The 21,216-nt window shown below is 45.3% G+C and overlaps 1 protein-coding gene across 1 annotated transcript; it reads left to right on the top strand.

Annotated features, from left to right (window-relative positions):
- The first annotated feature begins 879 nt into the window (after positions 1 to 879).
- Positions 880 to 20,705, top strand: FAM174B (family with sequence similarity 174 member B). Its single transcript, XM_049812789.1, has 3 exons — positions 880 to 1,269; positions 9,769 to 9,900; positions 16,738 to 20,705. Exons 1-3 carry the CDS (start codon positions 992 to 994, stop codon positions 16,739 to 16,741), a joined length of 414 nt encoding a protein of 137 aa, XP_049668746.1. The 5' UTR covers positions 880 to 991; the 3' UTR covers positions 16,742 to 20,705.
- Positions 20,706 to 21,216: the final 511 nt, after the last annotated feature.

The raw sequence follows: 21,216 nt of genomic DNA, 5'->3' as shown, positions 1-21,216 counted from the left end.
AACACAGGATGCTTTTATAACCGAGTGGGTGGCATTTAAGACAGCATCCCAATTGGCTGGGAAAGTGGATGCACCACGTGTTATTTCTCTGCCATCTTTCCCATGAGACATTGCCAGCAGGAATGCATCTCTCATCTTCTTCACAGTTGGGTCGCTCGTTTCTATACATTATACCCTGCCACGCCGACCCCAAAGTATAGAGTTTAATAGGAAGGCAGTGGGCTCTTTCTTCTTTCCCCTCTTCTCTGCTTCACTTCAGTTCAGTGGCAACGGGCCCCTCTCCCCAGACACAGTTATTTCGCGGCGGTGAAGCTCACGCTAATGCTAAAGACGGAGAGCAAAAGTAAGTAAGTTGTGTCTCAGGAGTACCGCAGCGCAGGCTCCCCCGCTCCCCTACTTATTCTCCCCGCCGGGCTTAGCGGATGGCACTGTTCACAGGCTCAGCACGCCCGGGGTGCTTTGCAGAACCGTGGCTGTGATTTCCACGGCTCTTAGGACCTTAAAGATGTGGATCATCAGTAAATAAATGACCGCGGAAGCGGCGCCTCGGAGACCACGGGGAAGGCAAACCCAAAAGGGCACCTGATCCAGGAATTCCGGAGTTTATCAGCCGGGCCGTGCTGGACCGGCAGCACGGGGAGGTCCCGACCCTCCCGCGATCGCAGCCCGAGCCCCGCGATCGCTCTGCATCGGGGCAGACGCTGACTACAAGCGGTCGTTATCGGCGAGGAGATGGCGCTGGCACCGGGCGCGGCGGAGGCAGCCCCGAGGAGCCCGGGGGGCGGCGGCAGGAGCCGCGGGGCGGGCGGGGAGGAGGCGCTGGAGGCCGCGGTGCCGGCCGCCCCCCGCCCGCCTCTCCCCGGCCGCCGGCAGCGGGGCTCCGGCCGCGGGAGGCGGCGCCTCTCGGGGAGGCGGGCCGGGCCGGGCCGGGCCGGGCCGGGCCGGCGCTGCCTTCCGGGGCTCGGCACGGCGGCGGCCGGAGCCGGGCAGGATGCGCTCCGCCGCCCCGCTGCTGCTGCTCTCGGCCTGCCTGCTGCTGCCGCTGCTGCTGCCGGCCGCGCCCGGCGCCCGCGGCAGCCAGGAGCCGGCGGCGGTGAACGGCAGCCGCCCGCCCGCCGAGGCGGCCGGCGCGCCCGGCAACCACAGCGGGGCCCAGCTCAGCCCCGTGCCCGCGCTGCTCCGCGACCTCTCCGCGCTGAAGGCCGCCGTCATCGGGGCCTGCGCCCTCACGGCCGTCCTCATCGCCTGCCTCCTGCTCCGCGTCTTCAGGTAGGGAGGGAGGGAGGGAGGGAGGGCCCGGCCGGGCCGCGCCGCGGCCCCGGCCCCGGCAGGTGCCGGTGCCGGGCCAAGGCCTCCGCCCGCGGCCTCGGGGCTCCCCTCGCCCTCGGCGGCGGCGGAGGAGCGCGGGGCGGAGGCCGGGGGTCGGGCGGGCTGCGGCCGAGGCCTGCCCGCCGGCCGAGGCAGGCGGGAGGCGTTCAGCCCCGGCAGCGGCGCGACCTCCCAGCGCCTGCCCGGGGAGGCGGGGAGCCCGGGCGGTGCTGAGCTCCTCGCCTATTAATAGCAGTTCTAAAGCCTGACTTCGAGCACGGCACGTGTAAATGCCTCGTGAAACTCCTGGGGAGTCGTAGGGGTGCCGCCGGCCGCGCAAACGCGCGTCTTCCCCCGCTTCAGCGGAAAAACAGGGCGGGAGTTGGGTCTCGAGTGGCTTTTTCCAGGCGTGGGGCATGCGGGCCTCAGTTCGGCGCGTGGGGGCCACGGCGGTGGCTGGGGACTGGAGTGGGCCGGGACCGAAGCGTGTGAAACTCCACCTGAACGTACAAAAATACGCGGGGGGTTCTTTTGCTGTGAGGGTGGCGGTTCGCTGGCATTGGTGGCCGGGGGAGGCTGTGGGGTCTCTGACCGTGGCGATACTCAGAGCCCACCTGGACAGCCAGCTCCAGGTCGCCCTGCTTGATCTCGAGAGGTCCCGTCCAGCCTCAGCCACCTGCGTCCACCTGTATCCCGTGGGATAATGCAGGTGCCACCGCTGTAGTAACTCATGCTGGGTAAAAAAGACAAATCTTTCTTTTTCTTTTTAATGAAGCTTAAGCAGATAGGCCTGAGGAGGTCCAGCGTAACCTAAAGTAGATGTTGGTTTAGATCACAGCCCTGATTTGACTGGAACTGTGATGTGTAACCAACCTCCCCAGTGTTACAGTCAGCTAGATCGCTGATGGAGGCAAGCTCCTGCTCCTGGCACAGAAGGAGAGAAACTCCCGGTTCCTCAGAGAGCTGGGAGAAGCGCTGGTGAGCAGCAGGAAGCTGGGCAGAGGTTTGCATCTGCTTGGTGCTCGTATCTCATCCATTTAGCGTGGCATAACCAGCGTGGGCCAGTTTGTGCTGGAGTGGGTTGGTGCTGGCGCGTGCTTGAGTTATCCAGGCAGTCCTTGAAACTTGTGTAATGTCTCCTGCTGTGAGGGACATGAGCAAATTAAACTCAGTACCTTTAGAAAGCCAGTCTTCCTCTCGGCTTGTTGCCGAAGCAGAAGAAAAGCAAATACTAAAGCTCCATTTGGCACTGTTAGTGTTAATTATTATTTATCTCAGGGTAGTGGCGAGAGTCCCCATGGTGCAATAGAGGCTGTGCCTGACTAGTGCAGTCTACAAATAAAAAGCTGTTGCCTGTTTGTGCCCAGCTTTGCCAGGAAGATTGCAGACTTTCAGTAGTTAACAGTCATCTGACTTCTAGGTAGGGGCAGCAGGAAAGAGCCGGGAGAGTGGAGCAGCTGGCTCTGGGCGGCAGGGAGGAGGTGAGCGCCATGTCTCCGGTGACAGAAGTAGTTGAACAAGTGGAGTTGGCAAATTCTTCCTTGTTCTGTCTTCAGGCAGCTCCTTTGTGATTTACATGATGGCTGCAGCTGAAATCCTCTGCTTCTCCCGCTTCTGAATTAATTCTGATAGGAAGGACAGTGTTCACAATGGCAGTATTATAAAATGTGGTCTTAAGGGCCAAAATGATAAGAACTGATACCTTCTAAAGAAATAGACTTTTAACTAAATTCTTCTTATGTGTCGCAGCAGCTGGCAAAAGACAGTGCAAATAAATTTACTCATTAAAGCGAGGTGATTTATGAGAACCCAGTAAAATATTGAAGAGAATTTTTGTTAATCAGTATGATGGACAAACACAGCAAAATTGGTAGTAGGTATATGAGCTGGTATTAGGAAGCCTATAACTAAGTGCAGAATGAAAAGCTTAAGTTTCTACTCCTAGTGCTCCCTGATCTTGGAGAGTTTATTTCCTCTGCCTCGGTTTCTTCTGGGTATAAAGCGAGACCTTGTGTTAAGGAGACCTGGTGTAAGGCTGAACATTTCTAGCCAAAGAAAGCAAACTGATAGCCTTTAAAGACCTTTCCCTGTACCATAATCAGCAAAACCAGGTCCAGGTTAAAGTCACCTTGGGAATGATGGATTAATTCTCCCATGCCAAAGTCATCGTTATGCAACTGATCACAGTTAATGCAGCATTAAAGATATGTTAAAAAACCCCTCACCCTCTGAGATCTCTTGTGTATCTTTAATAGAACCTGCAAGGAAAATGGAAAATGAAGCTTTCGGCTTCTGAGTACGTTTCTTTATCTGACAGAGCACTTGTTTGTAAACAGTTATCCTAGTTGCAAATGAGACAAGAATACCAACAGGTACATTTGTACAGTGTCACACTTGTAGCTGACAACATAGATAGGAGGAGATTCTGTTGCAGAAGAGATAAGGGATTTACCCTCAATAAATGTAAAGCTTTTCTCCCATCAGAATAAGAGCTTTGTTCATACTTAGTAAAAAACATTGCAGTTTTTTTTCTGAAGTGTCATGGATGCCTATTGAAGAGATTTTGCTGAAATCCAATCTTTGATTAAACCTTCACTGTGAAATTGCTCTGGGTTGCTGGAAGTAAATTATCCTTTTAGATATGGGTTGTAGAGATGAAATGAAATAGTGAGGGGCCAGATATTCTTGTCACAGGCATTGGATTTATTTTTAAATGAATTTTATTTTTTTATACATCTCACTTTTATATATTTTTATGTATATATTATTTTCCTATTTTTGTTCAAGCAGGGATGATACATTTCTCCATCTCTCTTTTCTAAGACAACGCTCAGAGATTCTTCTTCATTCCTTTTGGGAGTGTTATGCTCTGAATTCATCTGATGGTCCTGTGATTCAGAATGTGGTATTACCAAAAGTGGTCTGAATTTCCTTTCTCTCTGTGGCTACTAGGGACTGTGAAGGCCAGCCAAGACTCTCCTACTTGTCTGAATGTGGCAAGACCTAATTTGCTATAGGGTTTTTTTGGGTTTGGTGTTTTTTTTTTTTTGGCAAGCTCAGTTCTGGGCTTGCTTTCTTTCCTATACCCCTGGGCACTGCATGCTCCAAAACCAAAACTATTTCCACAACAGACCAAATTTCATGTTATTCTCAATCAAATAGTTGGGTAGTTTGCATTACCAAGAAACACATGAACAGTTCATGCGGCTAAATTCACTCTCTGATCTGTGTTTTGAAATTTGCCTTTTTACCCCCATATTCTGCCCTACTTCTCTTTCCTGGTGCAGCTCAGTTCATTTCATGGCAATACAATTCATGGGATCAGCTCCCAGGAAATGTAATTTTTCAGATGTGGCTGGCTGTGCTGGTAGACTGTATGCCTTCTAGGGAAACTGAGCAAGTTACTGCTGCTCAAATGGGCCAGCTGAAAGCAACCCAAAGCTTTAGCTGCAGAAAACTGTGTGCTGTAAGTGTTTGCTACATGCCTTGACCTGGCTTTGAATGAACAGAACCCAGGCTGGAAAAGGCTGCTATTTATCTAGATTTTTAGAGAAAAGCTACCTGCTTATTTTGTAACTCGTTGCTTTGTTACATTGCTTGTTGTCCAATTTTGATTTCTGCCTCAAATACCACTTTAAGCTTAGTTTTCCAGTAATTGCGAAACTGGTATAAATTACTGAGGTGGAGGAGAGAGGTTCAAGCATATGATCATAGGATACAAGACCCTTTGTTGTATGAGCTGGGCAATTGCTCCAGGCCATCCAAGGCTTAACCCCAGAGAGTTTGACTGATTTAAAATTAATTGTATTATAACCAGTTAGAGTAATCCAGCAAAGACAAGACCTCTGCCAGGAACAGAAAAGAAAAACTCACCATTAAAATGACCTTAAATGGAAAAGGAAAAACGCCCAACAAACCAACCAACCCCAAAACACGTATTTGTGACCTATGTTGAAAGCTTCATTTAAGCTGCATGTAATTTAGTTAGGGCTACAGAGAATGACAAATGGGACACTTGTCGTGGGTCTCAGAGGTCCTGTCTTTGGGAAGACTGGAGTGTCTCGATGTGAATGTGACAGCAAATTGACAGAAGGAAGGGAGAGGGGATCGCTGTCTCATACTGTCTTGGGCTCTTTACAGCTGTGATGTGAACAGTCACAACAGAGGATGAATGCTGTTTCTTATTGTAGGATTCACTGCCTTGAAGAGTTTGGGTAGATCATAAAAGTTTCGATAGCTGTCTCCTATAAAACAAGGATACTTCTTGAGCACATCTCAGATTATATTGGTCTGACTGTGCTATAATGTTTGGAAGTACATGCTGGCACAGGTACTGACCATCAGATGTGAGTGGCTGTATTTTAATTACTTACAGACATCACTGCTTCATTGAACCACAACAATATCCCATTTAGGTGTTCCTGAAGTTACTCACAGTAGCAGTCTCTGATGCATCCATCCTATTAGCAGCGGAGTTAAGCAAGGGGACTCTTCTGCTCTTTGTGGCCACATATATTCCATCTTAAAGACTGGATTGTTAGAAAAGACGGCACCTTCAGTTTGCTACAGCAAAATGTATATCCAGAAAACATGTAAGGACTTAGCTTTATGATTTAACCTCATTGTATACAGCACCATCCAGAGAGCAGAGGTAGCCAGACAGATCAACAGTAATGAAATATCACTGACCTAATTCATCAGCTGGTAGTAAGCCTGGAGTTTTCCCAGGTTTATATTTCCTTAATTATTTTTTTTTTTCAACTGCTAAGGGAGACCATTAACAGCAAATAAACTGGTCCCAGTTCCATTCCTGATATAACATTGCTGCAGTTCTAGGAGGAAGGTTGTAGCTGGCTTAATCAGACTTCCAATAAGTACTCTGCTAAGAAGGGATAGGGGTTTTTTTTGGTTTTCCTTTTTTTTCAGGGATGGTCCCCTCCTTCTGTATCTCTTAGCAGGAAGTGTTAATGCTAGATAAGAAATGCAGAGACCTCTCTCTCTGGGTCAAGAAAAGCATTATCCTTGAATATCAGGATTGTTGACTAAAATGATTAGAGGCGTAAATAATATAATGAACTAGTGAGTTGACTTGAGCAGTTACTCCACCACATGATGCCTCAGAAAGGAGGATGAAGTGCTGCATATGACTGGTGCTTGATCAAAATAGCCTCTGGTCAAAATACAGAGATACAAAGTCAGCGTTTTGCTCCAGCCCATCTCTGTATGTTGTCCCTCCTTGCACTGTGCGGCGTGGTGGAGGGAGTACATCTGATTCTGATGGACGAGACCCTGGTGTGGTGCATGGTGCCACAGGCTTTTGAACCCAAGGGCAGTGCCAGTGTGTGAACACCACTTCATCTTCTCTCAATTAAGCGCTGTGCTTGCTACACCTGCCTTCTGTTAACACTAGCGAGCTGGTTTTGGTGCGGTCTAAAGTGAAAGGTTAATATCCCTGGCTGCAGTTAACTTTTTTTTTTTCTCCCCCTCCTCATGATGATTCAGTGCAAGACCTGTAGCATCCCCTTATAATTATGGGGCGAGGGGGTGGCTAAAGTCAGACAGCAGAAGCAATATGATTTTTTTTAAGTGAAAGACAGTTTTCTGTGCTGAAATATTCAGTACCGCTTCTACCCTGGCTAAATCACTTGGGGAGCGTTTCAGCTTGTCATTATGCAAGGGGCATACTCTGACCACAGCTTCCAGCACGCTTCTTGTTTGCTTTAAAAAAACCAACACAATATTGCTTTAAAAAAAAAGACACAAAATGAATGTGGCTAGAAAGGAGATCCTCTCTTTGCCCGTGAGAGCTAATGTGTCTTGATCGTATCCAGGAGGTCTCCAAAGTTCATGAAGCATTTGTATTCTGTAGTTCCTGCCCTGTGCTACTCTGCTGACTCTGCTGTCTGTCTGCAAACAAAAGATGCTGCCTGGTCCCACCCGCTGGATAAAGTGCTTTTCCTTTTGCATTGTCATCACTGATGATTACAGGGATCCTACTGAGATTTGGGAGTTTTAATGTGCAACTGTTTCCTGATGGACAGGCTTATTTTGCGTGCATGTAGGGACATTCCCAAGGCTTTCCTTTAAAGTTAACTCGGGTAATTCTTCTAGTATTTATGAAGCCTAGGGGAGTCGTTCAAATGAGCAAGTGTGAGAAAACGGACCACTGAAAAATACAGATTAATGACAAATTAGCTAGGTAATCTGGTGTAGAATTAATTGAGGAAGAAGAGGCAAGGAAAGACCCTTTTACCTTGCCAATGGCAAACAACTGATTGTAGCGGCTTAGCCAAAAACCAGCAGCAAAATTAACTTTCTCCCTTTTCTAAATAAGCACTGTGGTTAAGTGTGGGTTGTGGAGGATTAATAGATACTGTGCAGCGAGTTCTGCTCCAGGTCCTCTTTAAAGTGTAGCCCAAATAGACTAATTAATGGCTGGAGGCTAAATGGTTCTAGTTTTCCATTTCTAAAAATACCTATTCTGCAGTAATTCCTTCAAGCAGTCAGTGTTAACTGTTGTAAGATGAGTTCTGTAGAGTAAGTTATGTTTTCTAATGGAGGGAATGAGGGAGAATGTCTCTAAATAAAGTGGGCCTGATATACAGGTAGGGTTTTAAATGGGTGAACCTATGGAAACTCCCTGCAGACTGTATGTGTAAGGCGAAGTGGTAAGGCTGTGCTTGGTTTGTTCTGACAGGTAGACACAGGTTAGTTTTGGTCTATGTTTAGGCTTCACAGCGTGAGTAAATGTTTCTTGTAAAAGCAGTGCATTACTTGTAAGATGAGACCTCCCTGCATCACTTTGCTTCTAGGTCTTGGCTGAGAAGCAGAATAAGATGGAGAAGTGTTTTCAAAAGGATTTTCAAGTGTTTGGGTTAAGAGTCCTACTGTATCAGATATAATATTGCTTGTTTCAACAGCAGCAGTAAAAGAGCAAACCACCCCGTGCTGTACGTGACACAGCGGCACAGATTGCTATAAAGATTAGACAACAGGAGAATACTTTCTTCTCACTTCTGATGCAACCTTAGCCTTCAGAACAGGGAGGAAATGCAAACTGCCCCATCCTGAGGGCTGGGACCTGTTTGTTCAGCCTTGGACTACTACCCAAAAGCAATGCTAGGCAGAGGCACTGAGATTTCCACGTCGGAGCTGTTCATTGATTTTAAATTTCCTTTACTTCAAGCCTGGAAGGGGCCATTGTGGTAGAGATGCAAACGCAGGGCTTGAGTCGCAGTCTCGCTGTGATGTTCACACCTTGGTTCTTGCTACTGTGTAGCTCTTTAAAAGGCATCCGTTCTTGATGCAAAAATGGCAGTGTTGAATCCGGCACACCTTGTGTGACATGCCAGGGCAAGACTCCTTGACAGTGAAAGTATACTCATGACGTGCTGCCTGCTTGGAGCGCTAGTTGTGATTACCAAAAATTAGGGGCTGCATGCTTGTGCCTGCACCAGCTCCCTTCTCATGCTTGGCAGTTGCCAGTTTTGTTTTATAAAAGGTGAAGGGGAAAATTCTGCAGTTTGTTAACCAAAACCATCCATTTTTCTCCCTGAAGGCTAGCTATACACATCAGCACCTTCTTTAATGTATAATAACAAAATTGGATTCATGCATGAGCAGTGTGACCCTCCTAATATGCATGAAAGGAGTAGGTGAAATAAAAAGAACCTGCACAATTCAGGCCAGAGGCAAAGAATTAGTTGAAAAGCCACATACCAAGTGTTTGTTAATTGAAAGTAAGTGTTAGAAAATAGATCTCTCAAAACTGTGGGACATGCATGCGCTTGAGCATCTCCATTTCAAAAGGAAAATAAGGCTGGCATCTCTAGGAGGAGAGGTGGTAGGTACAGTTAGCTTTGAATGATAGTTGATAACTTTTCATAGCACTTACACAGCGTAGAGTATGAAACTTCTCAGACAAGGCTCAGGGTTGTTGATCTGGGAGTCCTGAACTTTGCCTGATGGCAAGAAAAGACAGCAGGCTGTTTGTACCCAAACATTACCACCCCTTTGCTCCTTATAATCCTTCCTAGAACATTCCCCTGTCTCACCAAGGCTTAACCTGGGCTTTCTAATCTAAACATGTTCACTAAAGCATTGGCTGCTTCAACTGATTAAGCCTGCGTCTCACTTATTGAGCGTGGCAGTAGGAGGATGCAGTGGGCTGCTGTGCTTGTATGTCTGCCCTGGATGGCAGAGGTTCTCTGGTTTGTCAGAGGCTGAAAGACTGATGTTGATCTGGACTGCAGTTGACAAGAAATTGTGCTCTACGCTGATGGGCACAAACAGTGGCCTTAGGAAGGCGGCAGGAGGGGACGCAGGCTGGCTCCACAGCCTTTGTGTCTGGGGAGGTCTGAATCAAACAGGGCGGTGATTCAGTGTTGGTGGCAACATCTTCAGCTGCTCCAAGGAATACTGTATAAAGACAATCCTTCCCTTCCCACTTCTGTGTTTCAGGTCTGGCAAGAGGATTAAGAAGACCAGGAAGTACGACATAATCACCACTCCAGCCGAGCGGGTAGAAATGGCTCCTTTGAACGAAGAAGATGATGAGGATGAAGACTCAACAGTGTTTGATGTGAAATACAGGTACTGCTGCGAGCCCATCCAGTTATGCTTGCTCACTGAGCTCTTTTTAGTGAAGGCAGCTCTTTTTTTCTCTGCTGGGCCAGCTTGGCAGAGATATGGCAGTTGCAGTTTCCCTTTCACTTTGCCCAGGCATTATCACTTTCCTTTACAGCCCCTCTGCCTGTTCTCGGCAAACATTGCTCTGTACTCTCCTGCTCTTGTAATAACCATGTCACTACTCCTAGGCTGTCTGCCCTCCTCTTTCCTGTGCAGAGCAGCACAATGGGATACATGTGCCCCAGAGAGCTAACAAGGTTTAACAGACTGAACTTCCCTTCTCAGGCAGCTGTTGGCAGTCGTTCCTGTGTGCTCTCAGTGTCTACACACACACTAGATGGAGGGCTGTGGATCAAGGGCTGCTTTCCCAGGCGCTGCCATTTCTGTGATCCTGGGAGGGAAATTATGGCAAATCTCCACCAACCTCTGGGTTTGTACCACAGTGCTCTCATGTTGTTCTGTGACAAAGAGAAGACTGTGGTCCCTCACTGGTGGTGTTAGCAGTTATCCCTTAGCAACAAACTTTCCTTAAATGTGTTTGTCTTTTTGAGATAGAAGTGGTATGACAACCCAAAACTCTTGGTGCCTATTCTGGGCCTGAGATTTATAGCAACCACTCAGCACATAAAGATGCTGCACATTGATTTATGGTATCAGGATATCTGCATCTCTTATTTTTATTTGCATCATACCATCCACAGCATTCAAGTTGCATTCTCATCCAAATAAGGCCTACTCTAAAATCTGTCTCACTTTGGCTGAAATAAGCACTCCTAATTATAAAAACACAGACCTTGACAACTCTTAACTGGAGATTTTCCACGCTTTACTCCTGTTGCCCATCTCCTACCTTTGGAAAGGGGGAACAATGCATTTGCTCTAAGCACATGTGCCAGCATCTAAAACACATACCACTGCATGCTCTGCTGGTCATTTTCAAAATAAGTGTGTTGTTTCTCTATAAAAGTCAGGCAATAGTTGGAAGCTATGAAACAATGAAGGGTGTGAGTCATGCCTTTATGTGTAAATAATTAGTTCTTGAATTAGAAGACTCCTATCAGTCCTTGCCTGACTGTTGCCATTTTCTGTAGCTGCCCTGTGTTTGCTCTAATAATTTCAGCTTGTGCAGTTTTTACTTTGGGACTGAGCTTTGTTAAACCCAGAGTGCAGAGATCTGTCTTGCCATGGCCTACTGTTGTCTATGTCTCCTGCTCCTCTTCCTCTTAACTGGGTACTGTTTCTGTGAACTTTTGATAGTGAGATCAGAGGGGTTTTCCAAAGACTGAGACCAGAAGGTTCTCAGTCATGGCAGTGCTTCAGGATAGGATGTCTAATAGTAAAATAGTAGCTGAACAAAGAAGAGAGCTTGCTGGAAACCATCCGACTCATGAGAGCTGTGGTTGTGTTATCTGACGTTGATTCTCTGGAGCACACACTGTGCTGATGCTTTCACAAAAGTTATTTGGTCTTTGTGGGTTCCTCCACAGTAGAAATGGCTCTTCACCTTGTGTGATGCTCTGTTCAGAGACTGTAGGGGTTTTTGGTTCTTAGCCAACAAGTCTTCCTTCAGCTGTGGGAATTCTTCCTTTCTCCCACAGCTATTAAATTCCACATTTTCTGAAGTCCTTGCTGTTTCAGACATATGTTTGTTTAGCTCAAACAGAGTTACCTCAGTTTAGAGGGGGAGATCATCTTACAGACAACCCCTTAGTGGTACTGATTTGGGGAAACCTTCTTTGAGGATATGTCTGCTGTAAAAGGTATCAAGCTCTCTGGTTCCTTTGTGCAGCTCAGAGACTACATCCCCAAACAGTTCCTATCTTCTGTCACCAATAAAGACACTTCTTCGCAAATTTTAATTGCTGAGTTTGACCGTAGACATCCCCATTAAACCAGTCGGGGGGGTTCTTCATAGGTGCTTGTGTTCAGATGGGAAGAGAGGGCTAGAGCTGCAGAAAGGGCATCTTGGACATGCCTGCGGTAAGTCAGTAAACTAACTTCTACCAGGTCTTCTGTTGAGGTTCCTTCCCCGGTCGTCGGCCCCCCCCCAAAAAAAGACATTCAGGAGATAGTTGCCTTGTGCTACCTAAGGCTTCCTTTGTTTTTTGCAGCTGGGTGCAGATTACAGGAAGACAGGGTAAGGGGAAGTAACTTTATCCTTCTCTGTGGTTAATAAATGGAGTTATAAATATGTGCAGGTAGCTACACAACTGGAGTGGTAGGTTTGTTTTGGATATTCAGCAAGTGCCTACAGTTTTAAAAGAGCCTTCATTAATTGGTAAGTCAGGAAAACTACTTCCCCTCTCCATTATCTCAAAAAAAAACCCCAAATCCCGAACAAAAAAAAGAAACCCAGAACTTGTTCAGATGCGTTAGGTGAACTTGCAGAGGTGTCACTAGGGCTGATGCATAAGGAATGGGGTCGTACTGCTGTTTCAGCTTGTTAGCCAACTAAAACAATGTGTCTTGAGTTGCAGCAACCTGGAAGCAGTTGTGATGGGGACAGAGGAGTGACAGGTGTCTCCTGATAAGTTCCCATGGGCTAGATTATTCCACACACTCTCTTTTATCTATTTATTTTTTAATTCAAATGAAGGTGCATCCTTGCCAGCAGTCATTACCAGTTGTGGCAGCTATTCAGGTTTATTCAAGCAGCCTCCTAGCAGTGGCGCATACTTGGCTTACGCCATGACAGACTTCTGGCCTGTTTGTGCTACCAAGTCTTGGCGAGGGGATTTTGACCAGGTGCTGCTTTGGTGACTGTACTGTTACTGGGATTGCTTTCAGAGAAGCTAAACCTTGTGCAGCCCCATGCTGCGGCACGATCCACTGGTGCAGTGCCATGGCTGACAAGAGTCATTATTCTGATTTCCTTAATTCTTTATTTCTTTGTGACACGCTGGTACTGAAAGGTATGCCTAGGACTGGAGTGCCCATTGTTCAGTGTTGTAACATACGTGCTGTCATATCTACATCAGAAACAAGCTTTCTGTAGCTATTTAAACCTAGAATTTTCAAAGTCTCCCTGGCTTCTGAATATCATGTGAAGTTAGCTGGAATCTTTTGTCCTGTTCATTTTTGATTTAAAGGCTGTGAAACTATGCAGAAAACGGTCCATTCTCCAGAAAGTGATGATTTGTAATGGTGTTTGCTCCATGCTTTCCACCAGAAAGGCACCAAAAGTATATTTAAAATACAAGCTTCTGAGAAAATACGGGAATGGAGTGGAAAGAGCCAGTTTTCCAAAGAGCAATGCAGTAGGGACATGTTTGTCGGCTGTGATGGACTGTAAGCATTATTATTATAAGTGTTACTTATATGTACTGTAAGACAATCCTATGCTTTCAGATCTCCAAGGTTACCATCAGCATGGCAGTAGGGAAAAATCTGAAGAGCTGGCCTGGAGTGCCATGACATTAGGTACCTCCTATGCATAAAACTAAATATGTTACCGCAATATTAACCTACTCGATGGATATGCAGGTCATAAATAGAGTCTTGTTTTGGGCTTGCAGCGTAAGTCTTTGTTGAGGATGATGTGGGTATGCTCTGGGCTGGTTTGCTTGAGGTCCCCTCCCATCATTGAAAGACCTGTACTGGCACTCGCATCTATGTTTGGGGGAGTAATTGAGATTCTGTGCTGTCTCCCCCATGTAATGCAAACAGCACTCTAATTAAAAGGCAGTTGCTGTCTAGCAGCAACAGGGGAGAAGCAACATATACCTCTCCAATTGTTCTTGTGCATTTAATTTTCTTTCCTTTAATGCTTTGTCCTTGTGTGGATTTATTTCCAGTCTTACATGAGGCATCAAAGAACAGCAGACAGTGTAAACTGTGCTGTTGGGTGAAGGCTGTTACTTTTTAAAAAAAAACACTTTTTTTTCAGGAGGTTTTAAGATTTTTGGGCTCCTGGTAGATCCCACTCCTCACTTCCCTTGGGCAGTGGAGCAATGAGGAATAAGCACCTTCCTTCTGTAAAGCAGGCTAATGAGACCACTTCAAAATCTTAACCAAACACAGTCCTTTCTGTGGATGCAGAAGCCACCCACTGCCTGCCTCTGACAAACGCAGAAGCATGCATGTGCCGGATTACATAGATACCCTCTTTGCGATCTCATTTCTGTAGCAGGGAAGCAGTTCTGTTGATGGTCTCTCTAATCCTGCAAGCACAATTTCTGTGTGACACGAGGCTGAAAGTATAAATCAAAGATTGTCAAAGAACAAAGATGACTAATCATTTAGACATTAACACCTCCTTGAAAAGCTTCACGGAAACTGTTTTTTTAAATATGGAGGATGGTTTTCTATATGTATTTGCTCTGGTATTGAAAGAGGCATTTGGATAGGAAGTTGAGGAATTGTTCTGAAATTATTACGGAACTACACAAAGAAAGCAAGTGAACATGGAAGGGGTGTTTGTTTTTTGATTGCCAGTTCAATCTGTGCTGCTGAAGGCCGAAAAGTATCCCTGTCCAATTGATTTTTGGACCATATGAACTGTATTGGTCATCGTTTCCCAGATGTCAGGTATTTTTCATGTTTTATGATGGGATTACACTTGCTGCACACCATGGAAAATGAGTTAGTGGAAAGCTAAATCCCATCCTCCAAGTGTGCTCTTTCTCATCCCACCAACAGATCTTGATTTTAAGATATTCCTCCCCGCTGTTCTCCTTTAGTACTTTCTTTCAAGAAGGCAAGGGAAAATTGCACAGGTTTCATGATCTTCTACTTGATGGACCTAAGCCATTGATTCATCAGGCAGTTGGCACTGTGCGATACGCGAGAAGAAAGGAGTGAAATATAGTAGGTTACAGGCAAATGTCCACAACAAACTGGTGTTAGTGTCCATCCCCCATCACAGACCATTTTGCTTGTTTTGTGTAATAAGGGAAAAGAGATAAAACAGCTGCAAAAAGAACCAGTTTCTGAAAAGGTAAATAAAATTGTTAGCTATTAAGCTTATTAACTCTAGCGTAGCTCATTGGGGGATTTCTTGTCAGCTTTAATAGAAAACTGAAAACAAGTACTGAATAAATTCTGTGGTGCCTTGCACATGAAAGGCTTTGAAAGCACTTCAGTAATCTGGGATATCAGCAGTGTCTCCTCTCCCTGCTGACTTGCAGCTGTTGGAGGCAGTGCGTTCTGCTCTTGCTACACTTGCTGAGCCCAGCTGGGTGAAATTTCACAACCATCCCCGCAGAGCATTTTGAGTCCAGGGTGATACGTGCCACGTGAGAGCCCCGAGTCAGGGAAGAACTTGGAATTTAAATGTCAGAGCTGGAATTGTCCCAGTCCTGATGTCAGGCTCCTAAATAAGTACTGAAAGAAAGTTTTTCTTGGGGCAGATTGAAGCCTCCATCCTTCCTGTCAGCTAAGTGAAATTCCTCAGTTTGTTTTCCACATGGATTGTCATTTTTCTCTCTAACAGCAGCAGCACCAGCAAAACACAGAAGCATTTTAGGAATGCATCTTCCAAAGAGCTCTTGAAAGCAGAAAGATTTATGTGTAAGGAGTGGTGACAGTCAGAGGGAAGAGGACAGGAACATTTATTCAACCATCATGGGACTAAAGGGCTTTTGAGAGCTTGCAGGATGTTTTAGAGGAAAGATGCACCACATGTAAAGGCTGGATTCTGGATTCATCCCTTTTTCAGGCACAGATAGCATTGAACTATGTGAAAACGTCTTCATCACAGTTGCAGGGCTCAGCCTTTGATGTGCTTGAGTCTTTTGGCAGTCTCTGTAAAATATGAGAGTTACACTATTGGTGTCTTCTCTTTGAATACATCCTTTCCAGATCCTGACTGTTTGCAGCTCTGAACAGAGCATGGTATTGTCTGCTTGTTACAGCAAGGTGTTGACTCTCAAGGGAGCAGCTTTAATGGATTTTTTGCCAGCAAAAGCCGCAGGCCATTCTGGATGATGCTAGGTGAATTGCACTGGGTTTTGTAGCAGCTTAATTTTTTTTTTTTCCCAGCAGGCAGACAAGTTGTGTATAAATGGAGGGGTATCATTTATCCTCATCTGAAAGGGGTACAAATTACTTACACAGTCAGCTGCTTACTATAAATACAACATATTGCCAAAGCTTTGGTGCTGCTGTTAAGGGTTTCCCATGGGTCCACAGCGGGGGAGGAAAGAGATGATGAAAAAGCATTTTTTGTTTGGTTTTTGAAGGCCAGGTTCTTTCCTCATGTGGCCGTAACAGTTGTTAGAGAGCACACCACATTCTGCTGGCTTGTTCAGTCGATTTTACACTGGTCGTGCAGTCCTACGGGAGAGCTCTTGTCTTCTTCATGGAGCATAACAAGTTCCTATTAAGACTTTTGTTTTTGAACCCTGAAGCAGTTAAAGCAGTAGCGTGTCAGGAGGAGAATCCATAACAAGGAGGATAGTCCATATGTGTTGGTTAGTAGGAGGCTGCACTGGTGTGAAAAAAGCTGTGAGGTCCAAGATGCTGTTCCATGTGCAGTAAAATAGCAGTCCCTGTGTGCATGCTCCCTACTCTGGTCTGCACAGTGGCTGGTCACAGGATCTTTCAGCATCTGGGTTTTGTCTGCTGTAACTCTGCTTTTTTCTTCACATGGTCTAGTTTCTCCTGGCATGGTATTAACATCACATCAGTGTCACCATGGAAATCAACTGCTGAAGGAAACTGATGGCAATCACAGTGAATAATGCTGCCTTTTTCTTTGTGGCTTTTTGGATTTTGTTTCCACTTTGCACATGGGTTTTCGTCTCTGCCTGTGAGCTACTTAATTGCAAATCTACAGCTGTACTAATTCTTCCTGCTTTCCAGGTAAAGCAGCTCTGTGGAGTGTTGATGCCCTGCAAGATGTCATTCTGCTGTCGAGGGACCTGCTGAAGCCATAACTGTGAAAGGGGAGGCTTTCATCTCTGCAGCGTTACAACCAAACCAAGCCTCACCTCCTTGAGGTGCTGTTTGTACAGCAGGCTATGGATCTTCTGACCAAAACGTCACCATTCGGTTCCCTGATTTCCAGACTGCTGTGTTGGAATGACCAGGGTTCCTCTTTGCAAACTCGGCTCTCTCTTGCTTTAGGAAGGCTGCAGTGTCACTAAAACATGACAAGATGCAGCCCTGTGTACTGACTTGCAGCTCATCATGGGTCTAAGTAAGTTTTGCGGAAGGAAGATGACAAAGAAGATAAAACCAAGCTGCCCAAGGACTTATTTTCTAAAATCCTAATTCAATACTTCAGTCACTCTTAAACTTTGGTCATTGTTAAACAGATCATGTGTTCAAAAAAAACAAGTAGTGTATTTTTTGGGCCTTACAGAGGGGACTTATGACTTTAGGTGGTAAAAATGTAAGCCATGCTGAAATGCCACACTCTATGTTTAGTGTAGGATTTGGGAGGGGGGTGTGTGAAAGGTTGACTCATGTAGAAAATTTTCTTGACTTGCTACTGATTTTTTTTTTTTTTAAACAACAATTGCACTAAGCTTTCATGATGACATTCTCATTGTCCCAAGGAGCTCTGATGAGACCAGCTTCAATAAATGAGACCATGGGGAAAGAGGAAGAATCAGGCATGCCCTAAAGTACAACAATCTTGGATTAAAGATATATTTTTGTAATTTTCTGCCCTTCCACAGGGAGTAAAAACAGTGTTTTGTACTGTCCTGTGCTGACTGTAAGTTGTCTACAATTCATCTATATTACCTTTTTTCTAAGCAAAATAAGTCCTCATGTGGAATGATTAGACTGCAGAAAGAACACCTCTTATTTTTCATGGAAGCTTTATATAAGTGATCTTAATCTGTATCAAACTGGAAATTTTCCCCTACCACCTGCTTGACAAATCCCATTTAACTCAAGGATGCATTTTTAACCATCACTCCCTGCTGTGCTTCGTGCTGCAGAGGTCAGAGCTGTGGGATGACACTATGAGAATTAGATTGCTGCATCTGGATGAATTGGGTTTAGGAGACCGCAAGCATGTACGCTTTCCAGGCCATCATTAGAAAGGGCAAACCTAACTGGTTTAGTCTCTTTACTTTGTGGTTTTCCTTTAAAGTAACCACAGAAGCAGTTCAGACTTTACTGTTTACTGCACCCCTTAACACCTTTTATTTTCAGTTTTTAAGCTGGCTGGAACCTTGCTTTTCTTGGGGAAACTCATGTTTTCCAATTGTTTTAGGATTGTCCCACTGTTTGCTTGACCCTCTACTAGCCTCCTGCAGTTACAACCCCTCAAGGAAACTGCAGAATTTCTGGCAAAGCACCAGCCTTGCAGCAAGCTGCCAGTTTTGGGTTGGTGGGGTTTTTTTTGAAAGCCTATTGGGATTTGAGGCTTGCTGAGAACACTGAACTGCTTTGTCATGATACCATGACCTACCCCAGTTCTGTGCGGTTCCCATGGGCCCTGCAGTCAGTAAAAGGTGAAGGGGATTTTTTTTTTTTTTCCTTCCCAGCAGCCTTGCACTTTCATCAAAGAAGCTCCCATAACAGCTTGCTTTCCCTAGCCATGACTCGGCAAAGGCTTTGCAAACAGCCACTTCAGCCTGGATGGGAAAATCCCACAGCAGACTGTTGTGTTACTATTAGTCATCAAGGCAATATAAAAATGCGATGTTATTTTCATTCATGGAATGATTTTCGAGTCACTCCGTGTTACCGTTACTAAGCAATATTTAACATGTCAGCTGCGAGGTGAGGATGTGGCCGAGCAGGTTGTGTCCTGGCTGGAGTCAGTCGCAGGGACCAGTAGCTTGAACGATGCTGCGGGTCGAGATAAGATCTGGGGCTCTTTCTCCACCTAGGTAAAACAGGTTTCAGACTTGGGCTGGATGATTCTGAAGGAAATATTGTGTCCCTTCAGGACTAAAGTATTTTGAAGACTGGAAATTGAACTTCTTAGGCAGACTGAGTCCTTTTGAAGTCAGAGAAGTGACAATGTTGAGAGGAGAGAGAGAGGTTAAAAGCTTCTGTTTGCATTTGTGGAAGGAGGCAACAGAGTGAAGCGGCTGCCCTTTCTCAACAGACATCATGGCAACACGTTCATGTCCACTCTTCTGCCAAACTCATTAAGCTGAGCATCAGGCACTCTGGATGAGTGGTGGAGAGGGAACGAAACCTTCATCTTTGCACAGAAGACAGGCGAGACCAAGTTATGTAGGAGAGAGATGAGAGGAAAAGGTGCATAAAGGACACTTCTCCTTTTGGAGGGTGAGTCAGTTCTTCAAGTCAGGAGTTTTTCAAACAGCTTCGGGTCACTTGCTAAGTTAGGCTGGCAAAGGCCATCCACTCCCCTTGCGTGTGGCTAAAAAATGCCACCATTTCTGTAACATGGACAAATCTCAATGGTGGACAGGGACCAGATATTTAAGATGTTGAAGATGGAGGTGCTCAACTGCCGCTGGGATGCTGTGGCTCTTCGGGGAGGTCCCAAACCTTGTGCCATAAGCTAAAAAGTGCTTATAGGGAAGCAGCAGCTGCTCGGTAGAAATAAAAGGCCAACCTCACCAGTTGCTCATGGTCATGAAAATAATCAGAATGCTTTGCTGTTGCAAATGTGAGGCAATGTTTACCTCTACAAAAGTTGCTGTATGTGATTTAAAGTGTCTGGTTAAATATTCTATAGCTATATTTAGTTAAGATTTTAAGAGCACTTGATGTGACTCATCTAATAGTATATATATGAATATTTTTTTAACAGTAGGAATTAGTTTAAAACATAGTTTTAATAATTTGAACTGTTTGGTTCAGGTAGTTCTAGGAGTTCATCAGAGAAGAAATAGCCATTAACCACTACATGAGTGTTTTACCTTAATGTTCTGTGTATCTTACACTGCAGATTTAAGCTGATTGTGACTGTAATGTGTCTTAGTATCTGCTGCTCTTTTGTGTTGCATAGTCAAGCTTGCTTTGTTCAAGAGCATTTTTAAAGGCGTATTTTTTTGTTGCAGAAAATGGAAAGAAAAGCGTTATTACAGATGTCTGTGTAGCTCGCACACTGCTTACAAAATCTACCGACTAGTAGCAGAGTCAAACAGAGCAAGCAAATTAGAGGCTTTCCTATTTGTGCATGCTGTGCTGTGGAGGAAAAACCCTGCACAGAATTGCAGCTTCTTTACTCCAACCACAGCCCTGTCACCAGAGATTACATTTGAGAAGCCAGAACTTCCTGTGCCACACTTGCCTGCAGAATTAAGACAGAAGTACACAGATAGCTTTGTAATTGTTTGGTGTGTTGGTTTTGGGGGTGGTGGTAGTGGTAGTGGTGTGTTTTGTTTTTTGGTGTTTTTTTTTTTTGTTGTTGTGTTGTATCATGTCCCACTCACCCTCCCCCCCCCCCAGCCAAAGATATGAAGATGACTGCAAACACTTGTTTGGCACGCTAACTTGGGCTATCCTAATGCTTATCTTAAGCCCAGACTGACTTCTGGAAGTCTACAAGCACTAATGAAGCTTGAACACACAAACACTAATGCATTTGAACATTTTGTTTGTAACCATTCCCTCTAATTCACTGTACATGGTATAATCTCTGCAGGGTGGCAGGCTATGGTTTTCATTAAGAGTTTTTTCTTCTGTTAGATGAGTTTCTGCTGCTGCAGTTTTTGTGGGAGGAGTTATCAGGACCATGCATTTTGTTTTGTGAAATTGCTTGAACTTTTTTAAAAAAATGTTTAAGAGAATTTGTCATTGTGACCAAAGCTTCTTTTTAAGAAAAAATTGGTAAGACTAGTTTCAGTGGACTTCTCATGTTTCAGTAGAAACTGCCATCATTAAACATGTTCTTGAAATCCCCCTTGTATTGTGTGTTATGTTTAAGGAGGGAATGGGAAAGGGGCTGTTACTTGTTGAAGTTTGGTGAATATGAGAGCCTTGTGTGATCCCTCAAAGGGCTGCAAGTCCCTTTGTCCCTGAACCAGAGCATGACAAGGGGGGAAACTGATTTTAGCAGCAGGTTAGAGGAAAACGTTTAATCACACAAAGTCCCCATCAACCATCAAGAAGCTAGTCTTGCATCTGGATTCAAAAGGCAAAACCCTCTGCAACAGGGAAGATAGCTCAGTACATTTGACTACAACCATGTTTGGTACCTTGGAGCCTACAAACTGTAGACCTATTGTCCGAGACTCCAAGTCCAGTTGAGTGAACCAAGCCATGTCCTCTCCCTGGGCTGGGTGGCCAGGCCACAGCACAGCCGTTAAGCAGACTGCCTTCCACTTCAGTCTTGCTTGAGCAAATTCCCTGTGTCTGAAGCAATTCTGCCTTGTGGTTTTCAGGGTGTGGTGAGATGCTGAA

This window comes from Accipiter gentilis, chromosome 10 (genome assembly GCF_929443795.1).
Source record: "Accipiter gentilis chromosome 10, bAccGen1.1, whole genome shotgun sequence".
Lineage (NCBI taxonomy): Eukaryota > Metazoa > Chordata > Aves > Accipitriformes > Accipitridae > Astur > Astur gentilis.
This window is presented reverse-complemented; position numbering and strand designations above follow the sequence as displayed.

Coding starts and splice junctions, on each gene's coding strand:
- FAM174B (XM_049812789.1), top strand. CDS start 992: ATGCGCTCCGCCGCCCCGCTGCTGCTGCTCTCGGCCTGCCTGCTGCTG. Junction 1,270..9,768: donor CTCCTGCTCCGCGTCTTCAG/GTAGGGAGGGAG, acceptor TCTGTGTTTCAG/GTCTGGCAAGAGGATTAAGA.